Below are 25,388 nucleotides of genomic sequence, written 5' to 3' on the forward strand. Positions count from 1 at the left end.
AGGCAGAAAGTCATACAAATGTTGTCAACTGTGTTGATGTGGTCCATGACTAGTATTTTCCATCACAAATCATAAGTCAAAGGACATAGTAATGCTAAGTTTACCTGGGCTCTTCTGTAGTACTGTTTTGTTATGGTCTGGTATCTCTCCTGCCCTGCTGTGTCCCTGAAAAACAAAAAATAGGTGTTAAAAAGGGAATGTGCCATCATTCACCAGTAATGTGTGCACCAAAGGTTCATCCATGCATGTGCTGAATGCAGTACAAGAAATGTATCAGTGTTTCTGGGTACTTTCTCTGGAGTGCTGTGAAGTTTTATCTGAAGATGCTGCCTCTGCTCCAGCACAGAAAGCTCCCACAGATATCGTAGACGTGGTATACAATAATCGGACAGTCTTGTGCTAGCCTTCCTTTTCAATGGATGTACGTTGTTACAACGCATGCGTTTACTACGCATGCCTTTACAACGCAGGTTTTTCAACGCAAGTCGTTACAACGACTTGCGTTGGGGGGTGCTGGATAGTGAATAGTTTAATTTACTATTCCAACTCCAGTCCCCGTGGATTGTAGGGAAGTTGTTGGATAGTAAATTAAACTATTACCTATCCTAGAGCGCCCCCTAGCGCAATGCGTTGTAATGACTTGCGTTGAAAAACCTGCGTTGTAAAGGCACTGCGTGGTAAAAGTTGCGTTGTAAAGGATGTTTCCCTTCTCAATTGGTGGCCTTCCTTCTCAATGCAGAAAGATGTGGCGCATTGTATTCGGGCACCGGTGTCGAGCTTGGCAGACCCAGAAACTCCTCTTTCTTACCCTGGCCTTGGTGTGGCCGTCCTTTGAAGTGGCAGCTGAAGAGCAGGGTCAACAAAGGTCTGAAGTGAGTATAATTTGAGACAGAAATATGTGTACCATGGGGCTTCACTTCAGGTGGGGTCAGACATAATCTATTTCTTATCACTACCTGTTACTTCCTGATATCTGTAGAAGGATCCTCTTAAAACTGACTTCTGCTTCCTGCTCTACATCCTACCTGACTTCAGCTTCTTGGTCCATTTTCTGTAACCTGACCATTTTCACTGCTGCTGTGTTCTCGTTTCAATGGCATAGCATGGGCGGGCCCTCAGGGGCGGTTGCCCTGGGCGAACAACTCTTAGGGGCATTCTTAGGAACAAAGGGGCATTCTTAGGGGTGCAAAACTTTAAAAGAAAAGTGGAAGGATACTTGCCATGCAGTGGACCCTGGCAACCCAAGCTATGCCATTGCACACCTGCACCGGGGAGAGAGCATTCTTTTGCAATATTGTGCATGTTCCTGTTCTGGACCTGGTGCGGATCCTCCCAAGAGAAGAACTATTGAGATGAATGGTTTCAAACTGGAATTAATGTGCTGTGTAAATAGAATCCAGCTGTCCAGCACATACATGCCAATGGAATGGTTTATTGTAATCTTTTCAAACGACACACACAAGACAAATTAGGAGAGTATGGTCTTTGGTACAATAAACCTTTTTTTCGTTCCTTAATTCACTGATTTTTGTGGATTTATTTAGATGTCAATTATCTTTGATGAAAATACGAAGTGGAAACACAATTATAAAATCACCAAGGTCAGGATTTCACTTTGACATTGGTGTACTGCTGGCTAAATGGAGAACAGTACATATAAAACATAACTATGGAAGAATATTTTCAGCAAGTGCTTCTATATAATTAAGAGGAATATGCAAATTCTCATTTGCTTCTGCCATATGTGCTTTTTTGTAAATAAAGTTAGGGAATTTTCTACAAAAATATTTTTAAAAAAATTATTTTGAGAAATTCAATTTAAGTATAATCCACGCTTCTTTTTTACAACTTTTTCAGCAGTTGGCTTCAGTCAGCCGTAGCCGTCCGTTTCCAGGCGCGAATATGTTCAGTACATTACAGGGCCTGACCGGATGTAAACTTTGCAACTGACGTTGTATGATGTTGGGAGTGACAGGGCACGGTCATTTTCTGCTTCACGATTCCACTTGCATAGCATTGTGGTGCCAGCATGTAGGATTGTTGGTTTACAGGGATGCGAGCCTGACACATAGGCATGTCAATTTTGTGTGCTACGAGAGAGTTTCTAGGCGCTTTGTGTACACAGTATTGCTAGAACCAAGGTCTGGTATTTAGCTTATCGAGCTGCGAAGGATGAAAGGCTTGCTATAATTCAAACGTGTGACCTGAAAGTCATAGCAGATGTTAGCAGCGTGGGTTAACTCCGTGAGCCATCTTGCTGATATGATACACATGTTACCATAAATAGGAATGCTCTTGTGATAATAGGATCACCAGCATGTAATGCAGCAAGAATTGCCTGGGTTGTGGACTGAGTAAAGAGAAATGTAAAACAACTGTCATTTAGAGGACAGGGCTAAACTGGGGGGGCAAGAACTCCAAAGTTCAACTAACATTCTAACCTTTGAATATTTTTGGCCCATTTTGCAACTGTTGCTGCCAAATTTATCTCCATTTAGTGCTCTATTTTCCAACCGTTTCCTGCTCTCAACTCATAATCTATCCTAGAGCTAAAACAGGCACAAAAATCAACGATTTTTGTACTACCGTCAATTTGAAAATGAGGACCACAGTGGCAAATGTATACATTTTGTTCATCACTGAGAAAATTATAAATTTTGTTCATCACTGAAATAAGAGGTATCATCTTTTGAGAACTGTTGTCTTCAACATGCTTTTTAGCAGAGACTTGATGCATAGTCCAATAGTCTTGAAAAACACCGACCAGAGTTTGTGCAAAATGTATGGAATGGAACCCACTGCTGCTTTTATATAGATATGCTTTCATCGAATTTTATGTTTTAACTTGTGGGCAGTGTAGAATAGACCAAATACATTTTCTGAGTAATTAATAATGAGTAATGAATGAACCAAGCAGAAGTGGAAAAAAGGAAACTATTTGTGAAATACAAGTCATTGAAATGGCAGAGAAATACATCAAAGTGAGGAGTGACATGCTTGAATTGGTCTCAGCCACTAGTAATCAATTTAAGGCACACACACACACACACACATATATATTTATATATATATATATATAAATATATATATATATATTTATATATAACATTTATTTATGTTTTTGAGCCTAAACGCATCTGTCCGGTGTTTTTATGATGTGTTGCCAATAATGAAAGAATAATTATCAGCTCCTGACGTGCGCTCCACTTTTGAGGTCGGGATTGGACTAGACATGGAATATATATATATATATATATATATATATATATATATATATATATATATATATATATATATATATATATATATATATATATATATATCCTTTTGTATCTGGATGGCGTGGATGGCATTGTGCTAATCCTATTCTTAAAGACTTTGATAGAAAAACAGACATTTGAGGTGAGCAGATCTAGAGTGTCGCTGGTGTTGAGAGTGCTCTACCAAGAGCCGCTTTCCACCTGAACACACGTATATATATATATATATATATATATATATATATATATATATATATATATACACATATATATATATATATATATATATTTTTTTTTATTTTGCTCACAATGTATTCTTTTGGTTGAAAGATGGCTCGGAGACTAAACGCTTACTCCAGACATCTGCACTGATCTCAAGGCCACAAGTATGGATTCTGGCAAAATTCAGCCTTTCATCCTTCTGACATCGGTAAATTCCGTAAATTGAAATTGATTTGTATCATTATTATCACATAAACTTGTATGCTGTTAAAGTAATACAATTAGCAACATAAGCTTTTGATACCTCAAAATAGCACTGATCACTGAAAAAAGTAATGGAGTATAGTGGCAATCCTTATACAAGGTATTGTGATACTTAACAGCACCTGGGCACGATTTGCTCCTTTTCAATTTGCTCTTACTGGTGCTGTTTTTGGTTAGCATAAAACCCTGCACAAATGTGCCTATTGAAAGTTAAAACAATGATTTCTAATACGACACCAACTGCTTCAAAATAGCACAGCTTTAGAACATGCAATGTGGTGCTAAATAGTGTCTCATTGCAGTTTATATAATCTTTCTCTTGGTATTCTAGAGAAACTTGGGCCCAGATGTAGGTAAAATAGATTTACCGATTTTTAATTACCGAATTTTACCGATTCGGTAATTAAAAATCGGTAAATCTAAGGGGTGGATATGTAGGTATTCCAGATGTGCTGGAATACCGATTCTGAAGAATTCGGTATTTACTGATACCGAATCGGTAAATACCGATTTGCACAAGGGTGCAGGGGGTGTCACTTTGACACCCTCTGGCACCCCCAAAACAGGCTCGGGTGCCATGTGGCAGGCATACATGCTCTAAGGGCAGGTCTGCCTGTCACATGGCATAGGTGTGCATGCACACCGGAATCGGTATTTTACCATCAAATTGGATTTGATGGAAAAATACAGATTCTGTAAGGCCTCTGGGACTCTGAAGAGTCCCACCTACATCTCGGTGTCTCAGAATCGGTAAATTTACCGATTTTTTATTTTACCGAATCGGTAAAATTACCGAATCGGTCATTTTACCGATTCGTTCAAATAATGCCCCCTACATACCTGTCACCCATATACCAGTCGGTAACGGCCGAAAAATACCGATTTTCGGCCGTTTCCGACCGACCTACATCTGGCCTTTAGTTCTGAATGTACTTTTTATTTGCTTGAAAAATACTGGTCGCAGTTTGTGACCAGTAGTGTTTCTGCCAGTAAATAATTCTGAACTAACTATGTACAAATAGTTTGGTTCGGAGAATTCAGGTTCAAAGCAATTTAAGCTACCTCATGAATATTCATGAGGGAGGTTGCAAATTGCGACTCACTCGGGTTAGAGAGGCCATCACATGGATGCTGACCTGCTGGGGTCATCTGAGCAACATGTCTGTGAATGCCTTTCAATAAAGTAAACTTTAAAACATTTAATGCATCCTGTATTTCTATGTGGCTGTGTTTAAAAAGGAAGGTTTACTTTTTTTTTTTCCTACTCACCAACAATTTTATTTTTTAAATTGCAAAGAGGAAGGGGTCATAAAGGGACCCTTTGCCTTTTTGAGCACGAGTCACCACCCCTAGTATGAGTTGGTAAAATTCCAATAGTTTAAAGCTTGTTTTTATTCACCAAATTCTGAACCCTATGATGCAAATGTGGTATATGGAAGGGGCGCCTACAACACACCGCTTCCAGATAACAAATCTCTATCCGTTTAGAATCCCATTTTAGGAGTCCTTGGAGATTTAAATGCCAAATTAATTTCTGAGTTCTGGTTTGGTCTTTTCATCCCTCTTTGCATGTTTAAGGCAGAAACACTGCAGCTCCTGTTTGTTCTTCCCTGGGTAGAGCCAGTACACACCAGAGACATTTGACAACCTTTCCTGGCCAGGTTGGTGGTACAGAGGAGTGGCTGTGGCTGATAAGTTCAGTCTGTGGAAAAGGTCTACCAGAGCAGCCCCTCTCAGCTGCAGTCTACTCTTCATGCCAGATGACACACTGAGAAACATGCTAACAGGGGCCACGCCGTGTGATCCACCACCCTGGATCGACTGCTTCCATCAGCATCTTGTGAGAAATAGCCAGGAACTTTTAGTCAACTCCCACCTTCCTAGCGGATATTATTTGAACATAGTCCAGTGAAAAAGGGTAGTCTTTGCTGCACCACTGGACTTTTGTTAGTGTTTTTTACCAGGTAAGTACGAATTTACCGGTTTGTAGGTCAGATGTGCAGACAGAAAGGGACCAACAGTGGAAAAATTGTGCACTGACTATTTGTGATCTATCTTTGAGTTTGCAATGCGTTGTATGTCCTAATTGATTGCATTGCACAATGCCCAGCTGTAGGAGGTTGCAGAATGACCTGTCCAATGAATATTAATTAGGCAGGTTCCTATTTGCATTCCCTATGATCACAATGAGAGAGGCCTGCAAGGAACAGCAGCCCACCGCAGCTCGGTTCGTATTATCAATTTTTTTTTTTTTTTTTTTTTTTAAAGACGCCCATGTTACTCCAGTAACTGGTGCTGCTTTAAAAAAAACATTTAGGAAGACACTGGGGAAGGGACCCCTGCCTGCTCACAATGAGGCTGGCAATACTTTTCTCGAATGGAAAGCTATCCGTCGAGGACAGCTTCTCTTTGCAGATGGTTTCCCTTTTGCAAACGGTTTACTACCTCGTTTGAGGAGTTGGATATATATGAATGGTTTGCTGCTACAATTGTGGTCATTACCTACTAGTAAATCTCATTGCGATTCTCTATTAGAAGACAATGGGGCAGATGTATCATCATTGTATTTTGCGAGTCCTTAATAGTGAATTTTACTTATTCGTTATTAAGGACTCGCAAAATGCAATGTATGTAGGTTTTGCAATTTAAATAGCGATTCCTACGCATTCCTTATTTGCGACTCGCAAATTGCGATTCGCAAATAAGAAATGGCTTCCCATTCATTTATATGGGCCAAGCGGCCCATAGAAATGAATGGGAATTGCATGCGAAATTTACGAGTACCCACTAGGTACTCGCAAATTGCGCATGCAATTTCAAGGGTGCATGGGTGCAAAAAGGACACTGTTGAACCCCTGCAATCATGTATGTGTGCCACATAGCACTTTGAAAACTGCAAAAAAGTGAATTTTTCTATGAAATCGCAAATTACCACCAATTTGAAGTTGGTGGTAATTTGCGATTTCTTAAGGCCAAGTCCCAACGTTTTGGGTGCCTCCAGAACTGCATATAAGGAATCGCAATTTGCAATTCCTTAAATGCATTTGCAAAATAGGGAATCACAAATTTTGCGATTCCTTATTTTGCAATGGCCTTTTGGGATGATACATCCCAAAAGGCTTTTTCCCTGTTCGCAAATGGGCGGAAAAACCACTGATATATCTGGCCCCATGCCCCTTTCGAACATCGATTTGGAAGGAGTCAGTAAACCCGTTTTTTGAGTCAGAAATGGCCCGGTTTCGAATTGCAAATTTGCTTTGTATATCATTATCTATCCCTGTGTATTTTCACCAAATTGTAACTCATCGAGATATCAACTCATCAAATCAATTTCATTCTCTGTGCCTCTTGTACTGAATGCTTCAGCATAAAAATAAGATTACCATTGAGTGAAAAGCATACGCCATAATACACCAATCCGGTTGCATTTGGGTTTAAACAAATGCTGAATCATGTTTTAATAAGTTTAATATGTAATTTCAGTGAAAAACATTATGTTGCTTTGAAATTATAAATACAAAATCATTTGCTTACACTTGAAAAATGCTTAAAGTGTGCTTTTTTTAAACCTCCGTGCATTAATGTTTTAAAATATGAACGGTGTTTTTAGAAACGTTTTACACAATACAGACATACATTTAACTTCACCTGCATACTGCATGACAACTAACTTTTTTTGTGTTTATACAGTTTTTTCCCTATTCAGACACTGTATATCGGATGTGTTCTAGTTATCTCAATTTAATAGTAATCAATGTATCAACCTCAGGTGGATGAAATGCTGAGCTGGCCCTTTTTTGGATTCCAGCATATCCCCATGCAGATCACCTGATGTCAGCAGTAAGTGTGTTCATAGCTATGAAGATTATAGATATTAAATCTAGTATGTCATTAAAAATAACTCTTGGTTGTGAGTCGATGAATTAGCTCGGTTCCAGTACTTAGATCAAGAAATGAATGTAATATGAAAATGGAATCTGCGTTTTTAAATGAATGAGGGGAGGTTAGGTCACTCTCAAGGTGGACCCTTCGAAGACCAAAGAATAACATTTATTACATTGAAATACGATTATGAGTGGTTTGAAGTTCTGTATAGTTTTAATTGAAAGTATTACTGAAATACAAGGTTGTTTATTTACTTTAAATGAGCAAACAAAATTCCGAACATTTACTAAAAAATGCTTCTTATGTGATGATGTGAAATTTGTATTTTCTTAATCTCTTGGATATTGCTTTTTTATTTAGTTTCTTTATAGAATATGACTAAAATAACCTACCAAAACACAAACCCCAAAGTTGTTAGTGCTATTTGAGCCTCAATTAGTAATCAATATACAATAATCAATATAATTAAGAACCTGACCCATATTGTGAATTTGTGACCAAGTTTTAGCGGGCGCTCTTCCAGGTTGCGCCAGGGTGGTACCCATGGTGTGGGATGCGGATGATACCTAATGCCCTTGTAATACACCAGAAACTTTGCTTCATTTCTCCCAAGGTGGATCTTAGTAGAAATTCATTTCCAGCAGCAATTTCCTGACTCTGTTTGCGCACTCTATAAGATGGTGATCTGATTATGCGCTTTCATGCGAGGAGAGGTCTGAAGACCATCTTTGCCCCTGGGGGGTGAGGGGGATGGAGATGAAACAATAATATCCGCAGCTTTAGGATATTAAAATCAGACAGAAGAATTGATAAGCTGTCGTTCACCTAGATAGTGGTCGGGCGTAATGAGAATGCCCCCTCCGCTGCCTTCATACCACCTCGCTCTTACGGGGAACGTAATGATGGCCTATCAGATTTGTGCCGGAGAGAGGACTGCGATTTTCTATTTGATGTTTTGCTTTGATGGTTTCAAACAAGAAGAAAAGCTCTCAGAATGTGAATATTATGTAGAGATATCTGCACACACAAAAGTACCACTGGTTGCTATTGCAGTCAGCAGTACCATGAAAGGACCATGTATGCTTTGAAGATGGCATACCTGCAATAGGGCCGTATTTGAAGAAGATGAAAGTGGATCAATTTTCAGTATACAAAAGGAATACAATTTCTTCTAGTGTGCTTGGGCAAAAAACTCTCCAGAGAAAAATAAAATAAAACTTAACGCTCAGGTTTGTGGTAAACTCCCTTACAATCAGGGTGTATGCAGTACCCAGAAGGCATTGACTTGTTACATGAAATCCCAGGACTGAAAACAGTATCTGTAATAACATGGTGTGAGGTGGACACCCTAAGTGTGAACCAGCCAAACAACCAAATAACTAAACACGATTGGCTGTGGCGGCTTGCTTGTAAGGACTCGAGAGACCCCTCAAACCAGACAGGTGTTTACTCACTCTGCACAGGTGTGGGGCGCCTTCTAGTCTGGCCCTAATACGCATGTGCAGTGCGGGTTTTAGGTAACATAGTTGAATGTTGCAGGTTTAGAGTCCTTGTGACACTGAATTTCTGTATTGAGAGCCCAGTGACGCAAATGAGAGGTCAGTGCTCAGGGGAGTGGGGGTCTGGGTTCAGTGCAACTGGTGATCTCAAGTCTCAATAGGGGGAAGGGGGAGCGGAGCGGCCATACTGGGTTTAGTGGCATTGTGGTTCCCCTCCTCCTGAGCCATGTGCTCCCAATTTATGCAGAAGAGAAGAGACCAGAAGGAGGCGCCATGTTGGCCTAGTGCCAGAAGCGCAAACCAACCACACCGCAAAGTGCTCGTGGGCGCAGGTGCCACTTTACATGGAATAACTTTACAATATGTGCCCAGAGTACATTCATTAAAGCAGTTAACCTTGAAAGAGCATACCATCTCGAACATCTATTCCAATCCTTGGCATTTGATTACAATTTTACCCAACCTAAGACTGTCCACAACTTGGGCTTGTGAACTCGCTCAGCAGCAATTTGAATTCCAAATGAAGCTAGACAAGATCATTTTTAAGGAGCAAGAATTTGTCTTGGTGGGAAAACTAAAGATATAAAGTAATCTGTAAAGGAATATTTGGAGAATAGACCGCAATATTACTTGGTTCATTATCTAAATAACTTAACCGGGCACCGATATAATAAATTCAGGTTCATTCCAACTCGGATAAATTAGTTCACAGGGACCATTCTCAATATAATCCAGAGGAGAGCAACCTTTGTAGGTAGAAACACGAGAATTCAGTTCTACTTGCTATCTGGAAGGAACTCAACAATGAAAGAAGGTCCTCTTTGCTCCCAATTTTCGGATTATCAAGAACCAGCACAAGATGCCACATCTTGTTTTGGAAGAGAACTACCTACAATTTGTAGACTCAAGAATTGGGTGCGTCTCTTCTTGATGGGTTAACTTAGCTGAACTTATAGGGATTGTTAAAGTTTTCCAATGTGATCTAATTTGTTACTTTAGGTGCAAGCTCAAGGCGTATAATTCATTGTTGTTGTGGTCAGCTCTAAATTAGCCAGACAGTGCCACCTTCTGGCAGACCGTTACAAGCGCCGGTGTTGACAATTAAGTGCTGGTGCCGAGCACTGGAAAGCACCAGCTCAAATTAAGCACTGGGTGCATGGCATACGAGGCAGTGTCTGGATATATAAATGTTACATTGGTGCCAAGACCTAACCGGTCATTGGAAGCATCAGCATAAGATAGTGTGAAGAGTTTATCCAGAGTTCATGATTTGAAGTGAATCAGACTCTTTTCCTGTGATGTCAATACTTGTTTGAATCATGTATAAGGAGGCAATTCCCAGTGATGGATGCATTGCAATGCTTTTGTTCCTTTTATTTTTCCTCACATTCTTCACATATTTGCTTCTATTGTTTCCTCTAAATTTTAGGTCTCATTTAGTGTACTTTTCTTATTTAAAAGCAAATTCAAGTGGTCCTTACAACCAAAGTAGAATGTAAAAAATAGAAACTAGCCCCTAAATTAAAAAGCATTGTAATAAATCCTTAAATACCACACATAAAAACTGTAACATAACAAATAACCAAGTGCTCAGTGCATCCAGTGATCACACAGTAGAAAACAACATTATCAGTGAACACACATATGCATGCAGGAAGCAAACGACCTCGGTCAGAATAATATAGCTGAGTGGAGACTATTTGGAATCCACAGCTCAGTCCTTCAGTTAATGTAGGGAGGCCCATTCTGTTTGTTGTACTGTTGAAGACGTTTCGACCTTACGGATTTCTTTCAAGGTCATCATCAGGACTGAAGTGCAGGACACAGTGCAGACTTCAATGAGTAAATCTGATTTTCAGAAGTAAAATCTGGGCTCAAAAGGATTTGCTTCAAACAGTATGGACCAGTACCCAGTAGTAGACAGTAAAAGCAATTGTAGAAGGGCATACAGGGTAGCCACAATGCGTTATTAAAAATAAGATCACATAAAGGCCCGATAGTTCAGCCATGGCTAATATAATGAGGGTGCCCAAGGTTGCCACAGCAGCATGGTCAACGAGTTAACATCACGTGAGTCCCAACAATACAATGGTCACTGTTCGGCACAGAAAAGCTTCTGTTTAAACGTTTAGCCACGTTTAAGTTCTAGGTTTACTCTACAGTGGGTCGACACCACTGATTTAAGTCTTATTTTGACTATTAATGTCAGACTGAGTCTGGCCTCCTTTTACAAATGTGCTTGGTAGTTTTTTTTGTTAAAATGGATTTTCTCATTTCTTACCTTTATTTTAGTCTTGTGGCCAGCTGCCTTGTGTAAATCCTTCATTGTTTGAGAGTGCCTTTGGCACTTATCCTACATCTGCAAGTCGCTTTCTTAGTGTACCAACAGTGCACAGCGATAGGCAGGGGATAATCCGGGACTCCGTTACCTTTTTCTGGTCTCAGGCAGTGCAAGTGAGATGAGAGTTAAAATCCCTAATCCCCAATGGACTGTGCTCCCTTGAATGTGGCGGGAGTCTTTGAAAGTGTTTAGGTCAGAGATAGATAAAGAACTTTATCAGCGGCCATCATGGGTGACTTTTTAAGGGATAAAATTAACTTGTAGTTGGTCATTTTAGGTATGCTTAACAGGGTAAAGATTAGCTACATGATCATTTGGGCTTCAGTCAAGACAAAAAGTAAACATTAGTTTACCAAGAAAGTTTAGAACATTAGACTTTTTAGAAGTTAAAAGACTTTGAATTTTCAGAATGCAGGCCCCTGCAACTGATGGAGACTTATCTGCCTCTAGTTAGTAAGCACCAGTGGAGAGAATGTCCAGAGAAGAGTTGAAGAATGTGTTGGCTGATGATAGGACACAAATGGTTTCAAAGTTAGTGACAGCTGCTTTTAGGGGAATCTGTCAAAATAGATGAATAACTATTAAAAAAATCAGTTTTAAAAGGGAAAGTTAAAGATGGATTTTGATTTTTTTCAGAAGAGCCAGATGAAGCTAAAACATGAATAAGAATTTTAAAAAGAGTGTGCACGAATAACAGAAACTTCAGAGGATCCTGTACTTGGGAACTCCAAAAAAAAAAAAAAGAGTATAGGCTTGCCTACTTGCAGAAGAAGATGAAGAGGAGTTGTTGACACAGATTATGAAATTGTCAACGAAAGTGAGAACGTGAAGGTAAACAAGAAAGCAAAGTCTGCTAAAGAGGAGATCGAGTTAGTGCAAGATAAGCTTGACAATCGCATGTTCAAGGCAGGGACACTCACCACATAAAGACATAAAACTAGTGACCCATGGAACATGTGGCAGAAGACATGAGAGTAAAGTTGACGAAACCACCGGAAAAGGAAAAAAGGAACACATTGTTTACACCAGACATGGAGTCTAAGTTGGTGAAATACATGTGGACATTGGCAAAAGATATAAGAAAGATTTAGAGAAATTCCTGAATGCTCATTAAGTTAAAACGTTAGGTGTTCTGGGCCTAGTGGCCACGAATGTATAGATGACATAGGAGGTCTTCATTAAAGGGATTGCTGTGATCATTGAGTGGCTTTGAAGCTTAAAAGAGAGGCCAATGTGTTTACTAGGGAAAGCTAATGCTTCTATAATGTCACAGCGTCGAACGATAAATCTTTCGAGAGTTGATCCGAAGCTATGTGATGTGGTAGAAGAGGGTCCACCGGTATTCAGACTTTGTTTAGAGGAAGATTTGAGGACATCATTTTGAGGAAATTTAGAGGAAGTTTTGAGGAATTTTGGAGGACATAATTAAAGGAACTTGCCAAATGTGTAAATACCTTTGCAAAATTGGATACTGGTGACAGTTCAATCAAGCATGCTTATAGTCCAGCTGCTTTTGGAAGGACCAGGAGATGGTGGGTTGATTTCCAGACTACACCCAGAAAAGGTCACTCTCTCTCTGCCTGGCGTAGGATAAAGTTCCTTTCTGCAGTCCCAGGCTGCACATGGGGTTTTCCTTCATAGACACAGAGGACACAGAAGAAGAGGCAGCCCTAGTCCAAGGGTAGGGAGACTATTATGGTATATCAGCAGAAAGGTGACCGAGAACCTTGGATTCTTGCTTTCTTCAGGCAGTCTCATGGTCTGTGATAGAGCCTGTTTGGCAAATGTTCTACCAGAATTGTTTTCTCGGTCAGGAAAGGGGCTGGTGATGAAATAAATTATGCAAATAGAAAATGAAGGATTGCTTGAATTGGTTGTTTAATTGGAGACAGCTTTTCTTACCAACAGGAGAAAGGCTTGCAGTAGGTAGTTATAGTTAGGATCTAGTTTCCATAGGAAATCCGCAACATTCTATTGGGAATAACTTTGGCGTTGATGGACGGAATTGGCTGAATTTCTCCAGGAAAATGGCCAGCTCTGCTTCGCTCCTTCCCTGAAAGTTTGGGGGGGATTCGTCAAGCGGGGGCCGAGATAAAAGGGGGTCCCAAAACATGTTTTCCCCATGTTAATTTCCATAGGGCGGTTGGAATCACTTTTAGCCCGAACGGCTGAATGGATTTCCACCAAACTTGGCAAAATTGTAGGGACTGGTAGCCCGATGTGCCTTTGCTATGTCTCAAGATATGTGCTCCAGTGGATTTTGAGTAATTTAGGTTAAAAAAAATATATATATCTATATAAGCGCCCGGTACGCGCACCGGGGCGCGTACCAGCGCGCTACGCGAGTACGCGAGCGGAAAGCTGATTGGCTCTCGGGTGTCTGTCAACATTCCAAACAGTCCGGAGCGGCCGCCATCTTGTGTCTCGGTAGGATCGAGACACAAGAGGTGGCAAAAACAAAGGGGGAAATGACCAAAAGGGGGCAGGGTAGATCCCCCCTGACCCGCTAGGTTTGATGTGGGGGCCATAAAAGGGCTCCGCGGGGCAAAAAATGTTTTTTGCGATTTTCGCGGGGGGAGCGCCCAGTACGCGCACCGGGGAGCGTACCCTGGAGAAAAAAGAATTACAGAGTTTTTAAAAAATGTAGCATTTTTTTACAAATTGGAGGTAGTTCTAAAAAGAACTGTTTTTTTTTATTGTTTTTGTTGTTTTATATTTTTTTATTGTTTTTGGCTTTTATGAACAATTTTATATTTTTTTTGTAATTTTTATGGGGACAAACAAAAAACAGTGAATTGTAAACGGCTCAACTGGAGCAAAAAAAAAATCAGGAAAAAATTAAGGTTTCTTTCTGCAGTTGTGGTTGTCTCCAGCACGGTTGATTAGTTTAATACTTTGTTCTCCATAGGAAATTGTAGTCCCGCAAAATATACAAACTATTTTAAAATTTCCAAACTGGCGTTGGATGTTTGGGACCATCTCCCTAGTCTCTGGACCCGATGGAGTGGGTTGATTGCTTCTGGAGGTGCTGGGAGAAGATTGGGGAGGGTTTCTGGTCAGTTCTCTGACCTCTGCCGCAGCATAGTTGTTTGGGTGCCTGCGTTGCATATGGCGAAGCATAGTATGGTTGCCAAAAGAATATTTTTTTGCAGGGTTCCCCCTGGAAAGTACAGTGCCACAAATGAGACATGTCACTTTTGCAGCATTTACTTTCTTTTCTCCCCTTGGGATTTAAAAAAACTCCCACACAAAGTGCTCCTTAGGTTTATAGGGGGTATTATCTTCAGGCAGGAACCTCCTCCTCCTCCTCCTCCTCCTCCTCCTCCTCCGCCTCCTCTTCTTCTTCTTCACCACCACTGTGGTGCTGTGGTGGTCCTTGTGGTGGTGGTGGTGGTGGTTGAGGTGCTCCTGCTGCTGCTGCTACTGTAGCCATTACTACAGACAGGTCTTCCTTAGTCAAAGTACAAAGTAAGAATGAGGGAAAAAGGTGGGGGCTTTCCTCATTTGGAAAAAAAACTGTTCTGAACCAATGAAAAGTGTTATTTTCAGGTCACATGACCAGACGCGCTTTCGCTACGCGCCCCGGGTCGCGACCAGGGGCGCGTAGCGCAGCGCGATCGTATGCGCTCGGGCGCTTCCGGGTGCGCTTACGCCGTGCGTCACGATGATGTTTTCATTCGCGGCAATAGCGATAACGGGACACTCACCGGTACGCGCACCGGGGCGCGCCGCAACACTGTGCTTACCGGTGCGCTCACCGGTACGCGCACCGGGAGCGCTCCAAAGCAAAAAAAAAAAAAACCATGAACAATATACATAAAAAAATAGTATTACATAAATATACAATATAGGATTCATTATAAAAAATATTATATTTCATAGCTATAGAATTTTGCTATTAAAAAACCTTTGAAATTCACTGAAAAAAACATAGGTTTGAGGCCCTATATATAGTTAGGAATTAGCATTTACAAAACCTATGAAATTCACTGAAAAAACCATAGGTTTCACACCAGTTATAGTTAGGAATTAACATTTAAAAAACCTATTAAATTCACTGAAAAAACCATAGGTTTGACACCAGTTATAGTTAGCTGGGAATTTTACTGACATAAAACCATTGAAATTCCCACGTTATAGTTAGTTGGACTCACTATAACTTGCGCGTGCAATGCACTGCTGATGACGTCACATATTACATCACTCATGACATGGTCAGTGACATCACTCATGACATCACTGATGACACTATCCTTGTGACAGAGTGACAGACCTCCTTTCACTGTAATGTAACCCTTGAAACACATATTCAAAAATAGAAAATACAATTTTCAAAAAAAGTGAGATATCCATACCAGTTACAACAACCAATTCAGTAATTCCACCATCTATATACACATCCACTCATTCACCAACAGTTCTATATAGTCACTCATACATATACTCACTCATCATATGTAGTGATACACCTATACATCCTGTTACACACCAACAGTCATCCAAAAGTTACTCACACACATACTCACACATGCAAATAAACTATTGAACATCCATTTATTTGCATATACAGCTATACACACACTACCACCTTACTTCTAAGGAAACTTACACATACTTACTCTCTTAAACAATCACTTATAGAAACACATACTTATTTAAACAGGAACTCTTACAATCTCTTACTCTCACATATACTCACTTATATACATCAATATTCACATATACTACATTAAAACATATGTAGTTACTGATAAAGACACTAGTGAGACAGTCATTCACTCACTAACACACACATATACACACTCATCCACCCATACAGTCCTGCACATATGCTGTCTTCAAAACACATACAAACAGAGAGTCAGTCATTCATGCATCTATGTGCTATGTAATACCCCCACCAAACCATACAGACACTCATACTGATACTAAAAAAACATCTAATAACCCATATACATACACATGTAGCTACTCACCAACCCATGCAGCCACTTATACACAAAGTGAAACACTAATACATATATTTAAATATTTAAACATTGCTCACTAATATATGTATTCACTAAGATACACTTAATAAGCCAGTTAACCAATCAAATTTTCTTTTTAAAAACATCCATTTAGACACTTATTTAAACATTTATTCTTCCATCAACTTTTACATATACATATATAAAACATATTTATTTTTCAGAAAGACACATTCACTGGATGGTGTCATCAGTGATGTCATGAGTGATGTCACTGACCATGTCATGAGTGATGTAATATGTGACGTCATCAGCAGTGCATTGCACGCGCAAGTTATAGTGAGTCCAACTAACTATAACGTGGGAATTTCAATGGTTTTATGTCAGTAAAATTCCCAGCTAACTATAACTGGTGTTAAACCTATGGTTTTTTCAGTGAATATATATATATATATATATATATATATATATATATATATATATATATATATTTAGAAGCACCAGTGGAGAGAATGTCCAGAGAAGAGTCGAAGGAGATGTTGGTTGCCTCAGACTATAGAGGCTTAGAACAGGCATGTCATATTTGTAAACAATGTACACTGAAACATGGGATGCACTGTAAACAATTAGGAACCTGGGGCAATCAATACAATAAATAAACAGGTGATCACTGTGGTCTTATTCATATACAATACATAATTCAGAACAATTCTTGTACTCCCAGACGCCACCCAGCGCGGGCACTGACGGCTGCGGTGCAGCGCACCCTCCATTTTTCTTATTCATTAATTGCAGATACACAGTGCAGTGGTTAGACACCAATGAAATCTAATAATTCTTCTTTTCTTGGATGTATGCTTTTGTCCATTTACAGGAATCAGGGATTGTTCTTGAACTGTCTTTTAGATTACTCCTGTGAGTAATTGTTTTTGCCTAATGCCCCCGACTCACCATTCCAATATTCAAAAAAGGGTTCTGGCCTATCTTTAGATTGGCCTTATACTTTATTGTTAATCAAGAAACACATTCTTCATCAAAGGCAAGGTTTATCTGCTAAGTGTCTTTCAGAGAGGTTTAAGCTAGAAGAGCAGTGGATACTTCAAACAGGAAGTTTATTTTCGAGGAGGTCCATTTTGCAGTGACAAGAAGGACAAACACGTTCTCAAACGCGATATCTGTATTTCATAGGTCTATAAAAGTTGTGCACTGTAAGTACGGTATGACCCGTCATTGTTTCGTATGGTATGGTATGACTTGTCATTGTATAATATAGTATGGTATGGTAGGAAGTTGCCTGTCCTTGAATAGCATGGTATGGTATGGTCTTCATGGTATGGTATGGCCAGTCATTGAATAGTCTGGCCTGATATGACATGGTACGAATTGTCATTGTATAATATAGTATGGTATGATATGTCCTGTCATTGTATAGTATGGTATGGTGTGTCATTGTATAGCATGGTATGACCTGTCATTGTAGAGTACGGGAGCGGTTGAAAGAAAAGGCATGGAATGGGGCCAAGACGAGGACAAGCTACAAACACTCGCACTCTGAGTGACTGCTGCAACATGCATCTTATGTAGATTTTTAATCTGTTTGTTGTTGTGCAGCTCTACAAAGAATGGCAGGAGGAAAGTGGTTTACTGCCAAAGTGATTTTTTTTTAATTCTTGAAAGAACAAGTGAGGGGATTGGAAGAACGCAAAAGCACAGAACGGAACAAAGACGAACATGAGCTACGAACACCTGCACCCTTAATGAATGCCGCAACATGTGATTTACATTAGATTTTAGAAATGGGGTTTTTATGAGGCTCTAAAAATATGGAGAAAACCAGATCACTAGCAAAGTGAAGTTTTTATATTTTGGAAAAGTAAATAATGAGGGAGGAGTGGGTGAAAGCAAAAGAATGGAACGTGACTTAGACGAAGAACTAAATCGCACACAGCAGAAGAACACTCAGAAACAAAGGAAGCAGTTCCAGGGGTGAGGAGGAAAACATGGAGAGCAAGTAAAATGGGAGCCAGCAAATAGGAGTGATAATAAAGCCAGCCAATGGTAAGAAAAGGGCGGGAACTACGTCCCCTTTAAGCTAACAAAATGTCTTGGATGGCTGTCTCAGGCGAGACCTAAAAACTGTTTATTTTGGTAAATGGGAGCTGCTGCACAGTGGGTGGGACTGCTTAGGGCTGCTCTAGAAAGGTTTAAGTAGTGTTAATAAAAAAACAATGTGAACCCTTCAGTGAGTGTTCTTGGCCAGCAGGGGAGGCAGGTCAATTTATGGAGCAGTTCGCCCTTGAAAAAAGCAGACTCCAACACATTTTATATGAATATAAAGGAAAGGAAGGCAAGCTTTTTTATTGCCAATGCTTGTATCCCTGTCCATATGTTCAGAGCTCTCTATTTTTCCATTTTTAAAGATATTGCTTTATGTTTCTTCCCAGTGGCGTAGCAATGTGGGGGGCGGTCTGCTGCCCTTCCCGCTCTTACCTGCCGTCTTGGGCGGCAATTGCCAGAACCCCCTGATCTCCAATGCGGCCGTCGTGGGGTGGCAACCAGAGGAATCTCGCCAGCATCTTCCCCGCCCCCTGCTCTTCAATGAGGCCGCCGCAAGGTGGCACACGGAGGGACCGCCATGGACAGCCAAAGGTCTAGCTATGCCACCGTTTCGTCCCATCTTCACTGGTATGCTCTTAACAGTACCTTTCTCCTTTCTCCGGGTCGGTCTCCTCTTGCACTGCTGAGTGTGTTGTGACAGAGTAGAGTGTGTTGTGATACAGTCATGTGTCAGTAAACGTGCAACCAGAAGTCCAGCATGCGTGTATCATCAGGTGCTTAACACATGCCCAAGCAGCCCCTGCGGCACAGGGGGTGGTGTGGGGTGGGGTTGCAAGCCTTTGCGCCGCCCCTCCAAAGACTAAGGGGGGGCTAATTCAGCCCAGAGCTAATGAATATCTGTGAGATACGGGAGACTCAGGGGCTCCATCATTGTGCGCTACGCCACTGGGTGTCACACTGGGAAGGCAATCTGGAGAGAACAGAAAAACACAGACTCCCATGGAGTCTTGGTAGGAAGAAAGTAGATCCCTGATGTCAGCAGTGGAAGGATACAAGTCATCCAAATCCCAAACATGGTAAAGAAGCTAAGCGGCAGGGAAGGAACAACCAGTAAGAGGAAGAAAAGCTATCGAATAAAAGCAAATGCGATAGACAAGCCGACCAATCGTGAGCAACGGCTTGACCAAAAGCATGCTGACAGTATTGTAACTGTATACAATAGACCATGGTAAGGGATAGTGGCAGGATTAGGGTTATAGTAGGATAAAGGAAAGGACTAGGGTAAGGTTATTATTTAGGGTTATATTATGTTTGAGTCTGGGAGTTAGGCTTGCATTAGTAAAGGTTAAACTAGGGCTAGAATTTGGGGTAAGGTCCACGAAGGCTGAGTATTCCAGAAAAAAGGGTCCAGGGATTGCACATATGACTGGCTCAGCTCCAGCCCTGCAGGCTTTTCTGGTGTTTAGGGCCTCTCTTGAAATCCCCATTGGCCATACCTAGAATGCCTTGCCGGGAATGCACAGTTGGCAGACCCAAGACCTACTAACCTTCAGGAAGTTACTCAAGACCTGGCTATTTGAGCAGTAGCAGCACCCCAAACCCCCTACCGCCCCCCCACAGCGCCTTGAGACCCTCACGGGTAAGTAGTGTGCTCCACAAATTCTCGGATTGATTGATTGATTTGGGAAGGTTTACACATAAAACCATCAGAAGCACACAACAAAGTCACAGATCACATTATGAAATAAAGGTGCAGGTTCAGTAGCTGAGCCAAACAGTGCCCCAGTGCATGCAAACCAGGACGAGATTAGTGGTCACTCACCAAATCTGTATCCGGACTTTGATACCATCCACGTCTATAGTCTTCATTTTAAAGTCTACACCTGTAAATTAAAGAAAACACACATTAACAAATAAATACACAATGCACAGGTCATACAATGCAGCACTTGTACTTAATCAATGATCGTTCCTTGAATGAGCAGCAGTTAGTTATATCAGGGTCTAGGGGGCCTAATTCATGTCAGTTGACTTTCAGGGTATCCACACACTTTGCATTCGCATACAGGCATCTCTAAGTCACTTGGTGGCCAGATGTGTTAACATTTAATTTTCAAAAAGCAGTTACAAATTGCGCAAAGAATGTTTTTGAAAAAAATTAGATTCTGCAAACTGATTTGTGTAGTTACAGGTTCGATCACAAAAAAAGGGTTTGGAGTGAATTGCAATTCTACCTACCTCATTAATATGCAAAAGATAGGTTGTAAATTGTCTGTCACTTGATTGGAGGTCATCACAAGGATGGTGGCCTGCTAGGGTCAGGAGACCACAATGTCTGTGAATGCCTTTGTAAAGTATGTATTTATTTTAAATGCAGCCCATTTTCCTTAAAGGAATGAAGCTGCGGTTACAAAAACGTTTATTTTCAAGTTAGTAGATATCTCCTTATCCTCTGCCAAATTGCAAACAAACTTTTACCAACTTTCACAAAGAGTAAGGGTATACCATCACCTTTGAGAAATTAATAAGTTCGGTTTGCAACAGAAAATGCAAAAGCAAACCATAAACCATTGGTGCATTGCATACTGAATCACAATTTGGTAGGGACATCCTAAGCATACCCCTTTTAAATTGTGATTGGATATAGATTTCTAAACTAATTTTGCAATTTACCCTTTACTGAACTGCCAAATGGGTTTAAAACATACCATTGTTTAAAAAGACGCATGGCTGGGACAGGAACCTTGAAAAAAACAGGACCGCTTAAAGGAAACTGAATGTGAGAGGCAGGACCGCTTGAAAAAAACACCTGGTAGGGAACAGGAACCGTGGGAAGATATTGGAGTTGGGCAGTAAAAAGCAGGCCCGGACTGGCCGTAGCGGGCACCGGGCAATCCCCCGGTGCGCCGCACGGGTTGGGGCCGGTTTTGGGCCCCTGGGGGCCATTTTTGTTACAGGGCGTTTTTGCAGCCCTGTAACAAAATCAGCCGAAAACCAGCCCCGGCAAAGAGCTCGGCAGTACCCCCAACCCCCCCGTGGGGGGGCCAAGCACTATGCCAGGGCCGGTTTTGGTTCTCAGTCCGGCCCTGGTAAAAAGATGGTCTGCTGTTTTGTTTGCCTGGTCATAGAGGGCTTTTCTACATTGAAGCACTCCCTAAAGAGGTATTACAACCAGGGAATCCCAGCCCGGCAGGAACTTACCACCCACACTGTGGGTGGTAAATATTCTTCATTGAGACCCATGGTGTTATATTGCCTCGGACACGAGGGAATCACCACCAGGTTATTATTAACCAGCAGTAACATTACACCCTGCATTAATGGGTGGTAAATATTCATGGGTGCCATACTCCCTTGAACACGAGGGATCGTCCTGGTGCAGACATATCAAAAGCACTTGGAATTTGTGTTGAGGAAGTAAAACAATCTCCAGCTTTGGGCTGCAGAGACATTGTAAGCAGTCTAGTGTAAGTGACTACCAATACCAACTTGCTGCCCATCATGGTATTTTATTACAGCAATGCACTAAACAGACAGAGGACCATTATTGTTTGTTTATTAAATTATGGGTCTCTACCACTACGTACATCCAGTGGCCGGACTGATATTCCAAATGGCATGAGGGCGGATCGGGTACAAGACTCAGGCCAGACCGATATTGGACGGGAAGGACCAATTCACAAAGCTTAATTGGTAGGGCAGAAAGGCGCTGAGGGGGATATGTACGAGGAAGTGGCGGAGAGAGGCGTTAACCTTTCTCTGACTTAACGCCTCTCTCCGCCACATTTGAAATGCAAGGCTGCACCATATTTACAACGATATGGTGCAGTCTTGTGTTTCCCCCTGTAATGGCGCTACACTTAGCAGTGTAGCGCCAACACAGCCACCCTTGCACCTTAGTGCAAGGGTGTCTGCGTGCAGGAGAGGATTGTTTATGTGTAGGAAGGTGTCCCTTCCTGCACATAAACAATCCTAACATGCCATTCTGTCACTGTCATGTGTGCTGCTTCATGCAGCACACATGAAAGTCACAAAGTTGCATTTTGTTTAAAGGATTGTTTATGTACAGGAACGGACACCTTCCTGTACAAAAACAATATATGGAATTTGCTTTTTCCATGTGTGCTGCACAAGGCAGCAAATATGGAAAAAGCAAAAACGAGGAGAAATAATGCATTTCTCCTCATTTCGCCAACTTAAGACCAGGGTTTTAACACAACAAAGCTGCAACTTCACAAACAATCATACTATTCACACCCTCTTCGCTCATACATCCTGTGAAATGTTGGTCTACATATCCAAGTTGGATAGGAACGTGGGGTGGTAAAGTTTCCCGGTTATCCCATATTTTCAAACGGTGTAATGTAGGGCTTATCCCTCCACTATCCTTTTCAGTCCAACTAACAGACTCAAATGTCCCCCGCTCAAATTAATTTCATATTCCCCTAGACTAATTCAACATGAATCCTTTTTTTGTTTTTGGAATAGCGTGCTACTCACTGAAAAAGCACGTTGCACCTTGTCAGGGGTAGTAAGTGCTATATAAATGCAATTACAATACAACACAATACTACACACAAAAATATCTTTCACATGGAGAAAAAAAGAGGAAAAAGATAAACCGCTTTAGACATTGTAGTTGATTTACTCTATTTTACTGTAGTGCTACTTCACTTTGAACATGCTATTGCCTGAGTGTACCTTATCATGTACTGATATATTTTCATTTTGAAATTAGAGTTCATTTTGATAATAATTGAATGAGCACAATAACCGCATCCGAAGAGTGACCGCCGGCGGCAGATCATTCTCCCACCTCGCCGCCAAGACATGGAACACCCTCCCTCTATCTGCCTACGGCAGACCCAAGACCTACTGACCTTCAGAAGACTCATCTAGACCAGGCTTTTTGAACAGTAGCAGCATTCCGCACCCCATAGCGCCTTGAGACCATCACGGGTAAATAGTGCGCTCTACAAATGCTTGATTGATTGATTGATTGAACATGGCTGTTCAGTTTCATTCACTTTTGAATTGTGGAAGCCATTTTGTTTGCTGTCGTACATTTACCTGCATGTTGTAGTAAGAGAAGCTGCGTTTTAAAATGTGGCACAACAAAGAATAAAACCAAGGAAGCTAATGAATTTAGCATTGGTTTTCACTTTACCAACTACTTTCGAAGGCATCTCCCATTCTTTTTCACAAGACAATCTATGCGTTAGGCAGGTTTCACTCAAAGCCAATAGTTTCGATCACGTGTTCTTATGCACTGAAAAAACGTGTATAAAACTGTGTGTTCGAAGCATAGAAATTTAGCATTATATGCTCCAATAAGGTTTAAGTGGAAGCCGTGGTCTGTGTAAAAGGCAGTTGTCCAAATGTTATTTCACTGGATAGAATTTTCGGCCCTGGGCTCTGTGTTTTGTTGTTTTTAACAATGAAAATGCGCGTGTATGTACTAGCCCTGGGGAATGTTGATAATGTAGGAGTTGAACAAAAGAACAGTAATTTCCCAAGGCTTGGTTGTTTGAATCGCGAAAAATGCAGGAATCTATAGAAATTATTGGGAAAAAATGTCCAGTTCATAGATTTCCTCATGTCCTATTTGTGATTTGAATTTCAGGGAGGCGAGTTGCAGAAGGTAAGGTAAGTATACTTGTAAAGCGCACTGTTACTCCATCTCGGAGTGTCCTGGCGCTGTATACCGCTGGGGAACCCGTCCTGGCTTTCCCTGTGAGATGGTCCCTTCTGGGCACCCCCATGGTGAAACCAGGCATCCCCGGCGTTGATGGGGCCGATGTGGAGATTAAGCAAGCTATTGCCCAGAGTTGCAGAGTGGGACCCATGGTTAGCGTAGGCACCTCGGAGAGAATTATCGAGTCCGCGGACATTGACCCAAGACCCTGCCGCGTCGGGAATTGAACCCTGGTCCCAGGCCGATCTCTACTTCAGGGTCTGCCGCTTCTAACCAGTGAGCCACACTTCTCCACTTCTGAACAGAAGGGGGTGGTTTGCTCTTGGAATGCCCCACTGCGCCATTTGCAAGACCCAGCCAGAATATTCCTGTGCTCTAGACGTCCAAAAAAGCAAGATAAGCAAATAGTTTGTTTGCATTTTTTTTTATTATTATTAAAAAGTACCGGAGAGCCTCAGAGACCAAAGTCATCAATCTACTGGAGGCAACACATAATGTGAAATTTCCCAAACAGCAGTACACAGATTGCAGCCTTTTCCGATCCCAATTAATATGCATGATTGCTACTGTTTGCTATAATTCAACCAGCTGCTCAATTAAGTCTGCCAGAATTCCTCGAGCTTAGGCACCAGCCAGCTGACTCATCCAATGGTAAAACTCCTTCCTTGCTGGGGGCTTGCTGAGCCAAGAGTCTGTGCTTGCTGGGATTGTAACACATCAGTGGATATTGTTGCAGTGTGAAAAACAGGACTTACTCATTAGCAGAGTGGGTGCAGCCCTCCCCTAAGTGATACTGAATTAAACACAATGTTACACTACCTACTGTGTTCATGTGCTTGGAAGGTCCCCTGTGTAGCACGCCCAGATCCAGTCAGGTACACTTCCAGGGACGCGCGGAGTACTCCTGCTCACGTGATGGACTTCAAATGCACCGCAGTGTCTCAGCGGTAAGTTCCAGGTTGCGCGTCCTGCATGGAATGCGGGCCTTGGAAGGTGGAACTTACCGCTGACTTTTTTTTAGCAGTGGTCCGCACGTAACATGGTACTTACCATTCTATTCACCAGTTTTATAAGAGCTAACAAATATAGCAAGAGTGAAATAGAATGAGGAAATCAAGGGAAGTGGTAAGTTCTTTGTTTCTTTTAAAAACTCATAAATTTTTCTTCCATTCTCAGACTAAAAGGCAAAGAGTT

General features: G+C 41.3%; 1 protein-coding gene across 2 annotated transcripts in view; it reads right to left on the minus strand.

The window, feature by feature from the left end:
- RAB15 (RAB15, member RAS oncogene family) overlaps window positions 1-25,388 on the minus strand; it is a 327,048-nt gene that overhangs the window by 17,837 nt on the left and 283,823 nt on the right. For both annotated transcript variants that reach the window (XM_078659518.1, XM_078659517.1), the window contains exons 2-3: window positions 20,322-20,382; window positions 105-165 (exon numbers count right to left, since the gene is read on the minus strand). In XM_078659518.1, the coding sequence (XP_078515644.1) occupies window positions 105-165; window positions 20,322-20,382 (122 nt within the window). The remainder of the gene's footprint in view (window positions 1-104; window positions 166-20,321; window positions 20,383-25,388) is intronic.

The sequence above is a fragment of the Lissotriton helveticus genome, chromosome 9 (genome assembly GCF_964261635.1).
Source record: "Lissotriton helveticus chromosome 9, aLisHel1.1, whole genome shotgun sequence".
NCBI lineage: Eukaryota > Metazoa > Chordata > Amphibia > Caudata > Salamandridae > Lissotriton > Lissotriton helveticus.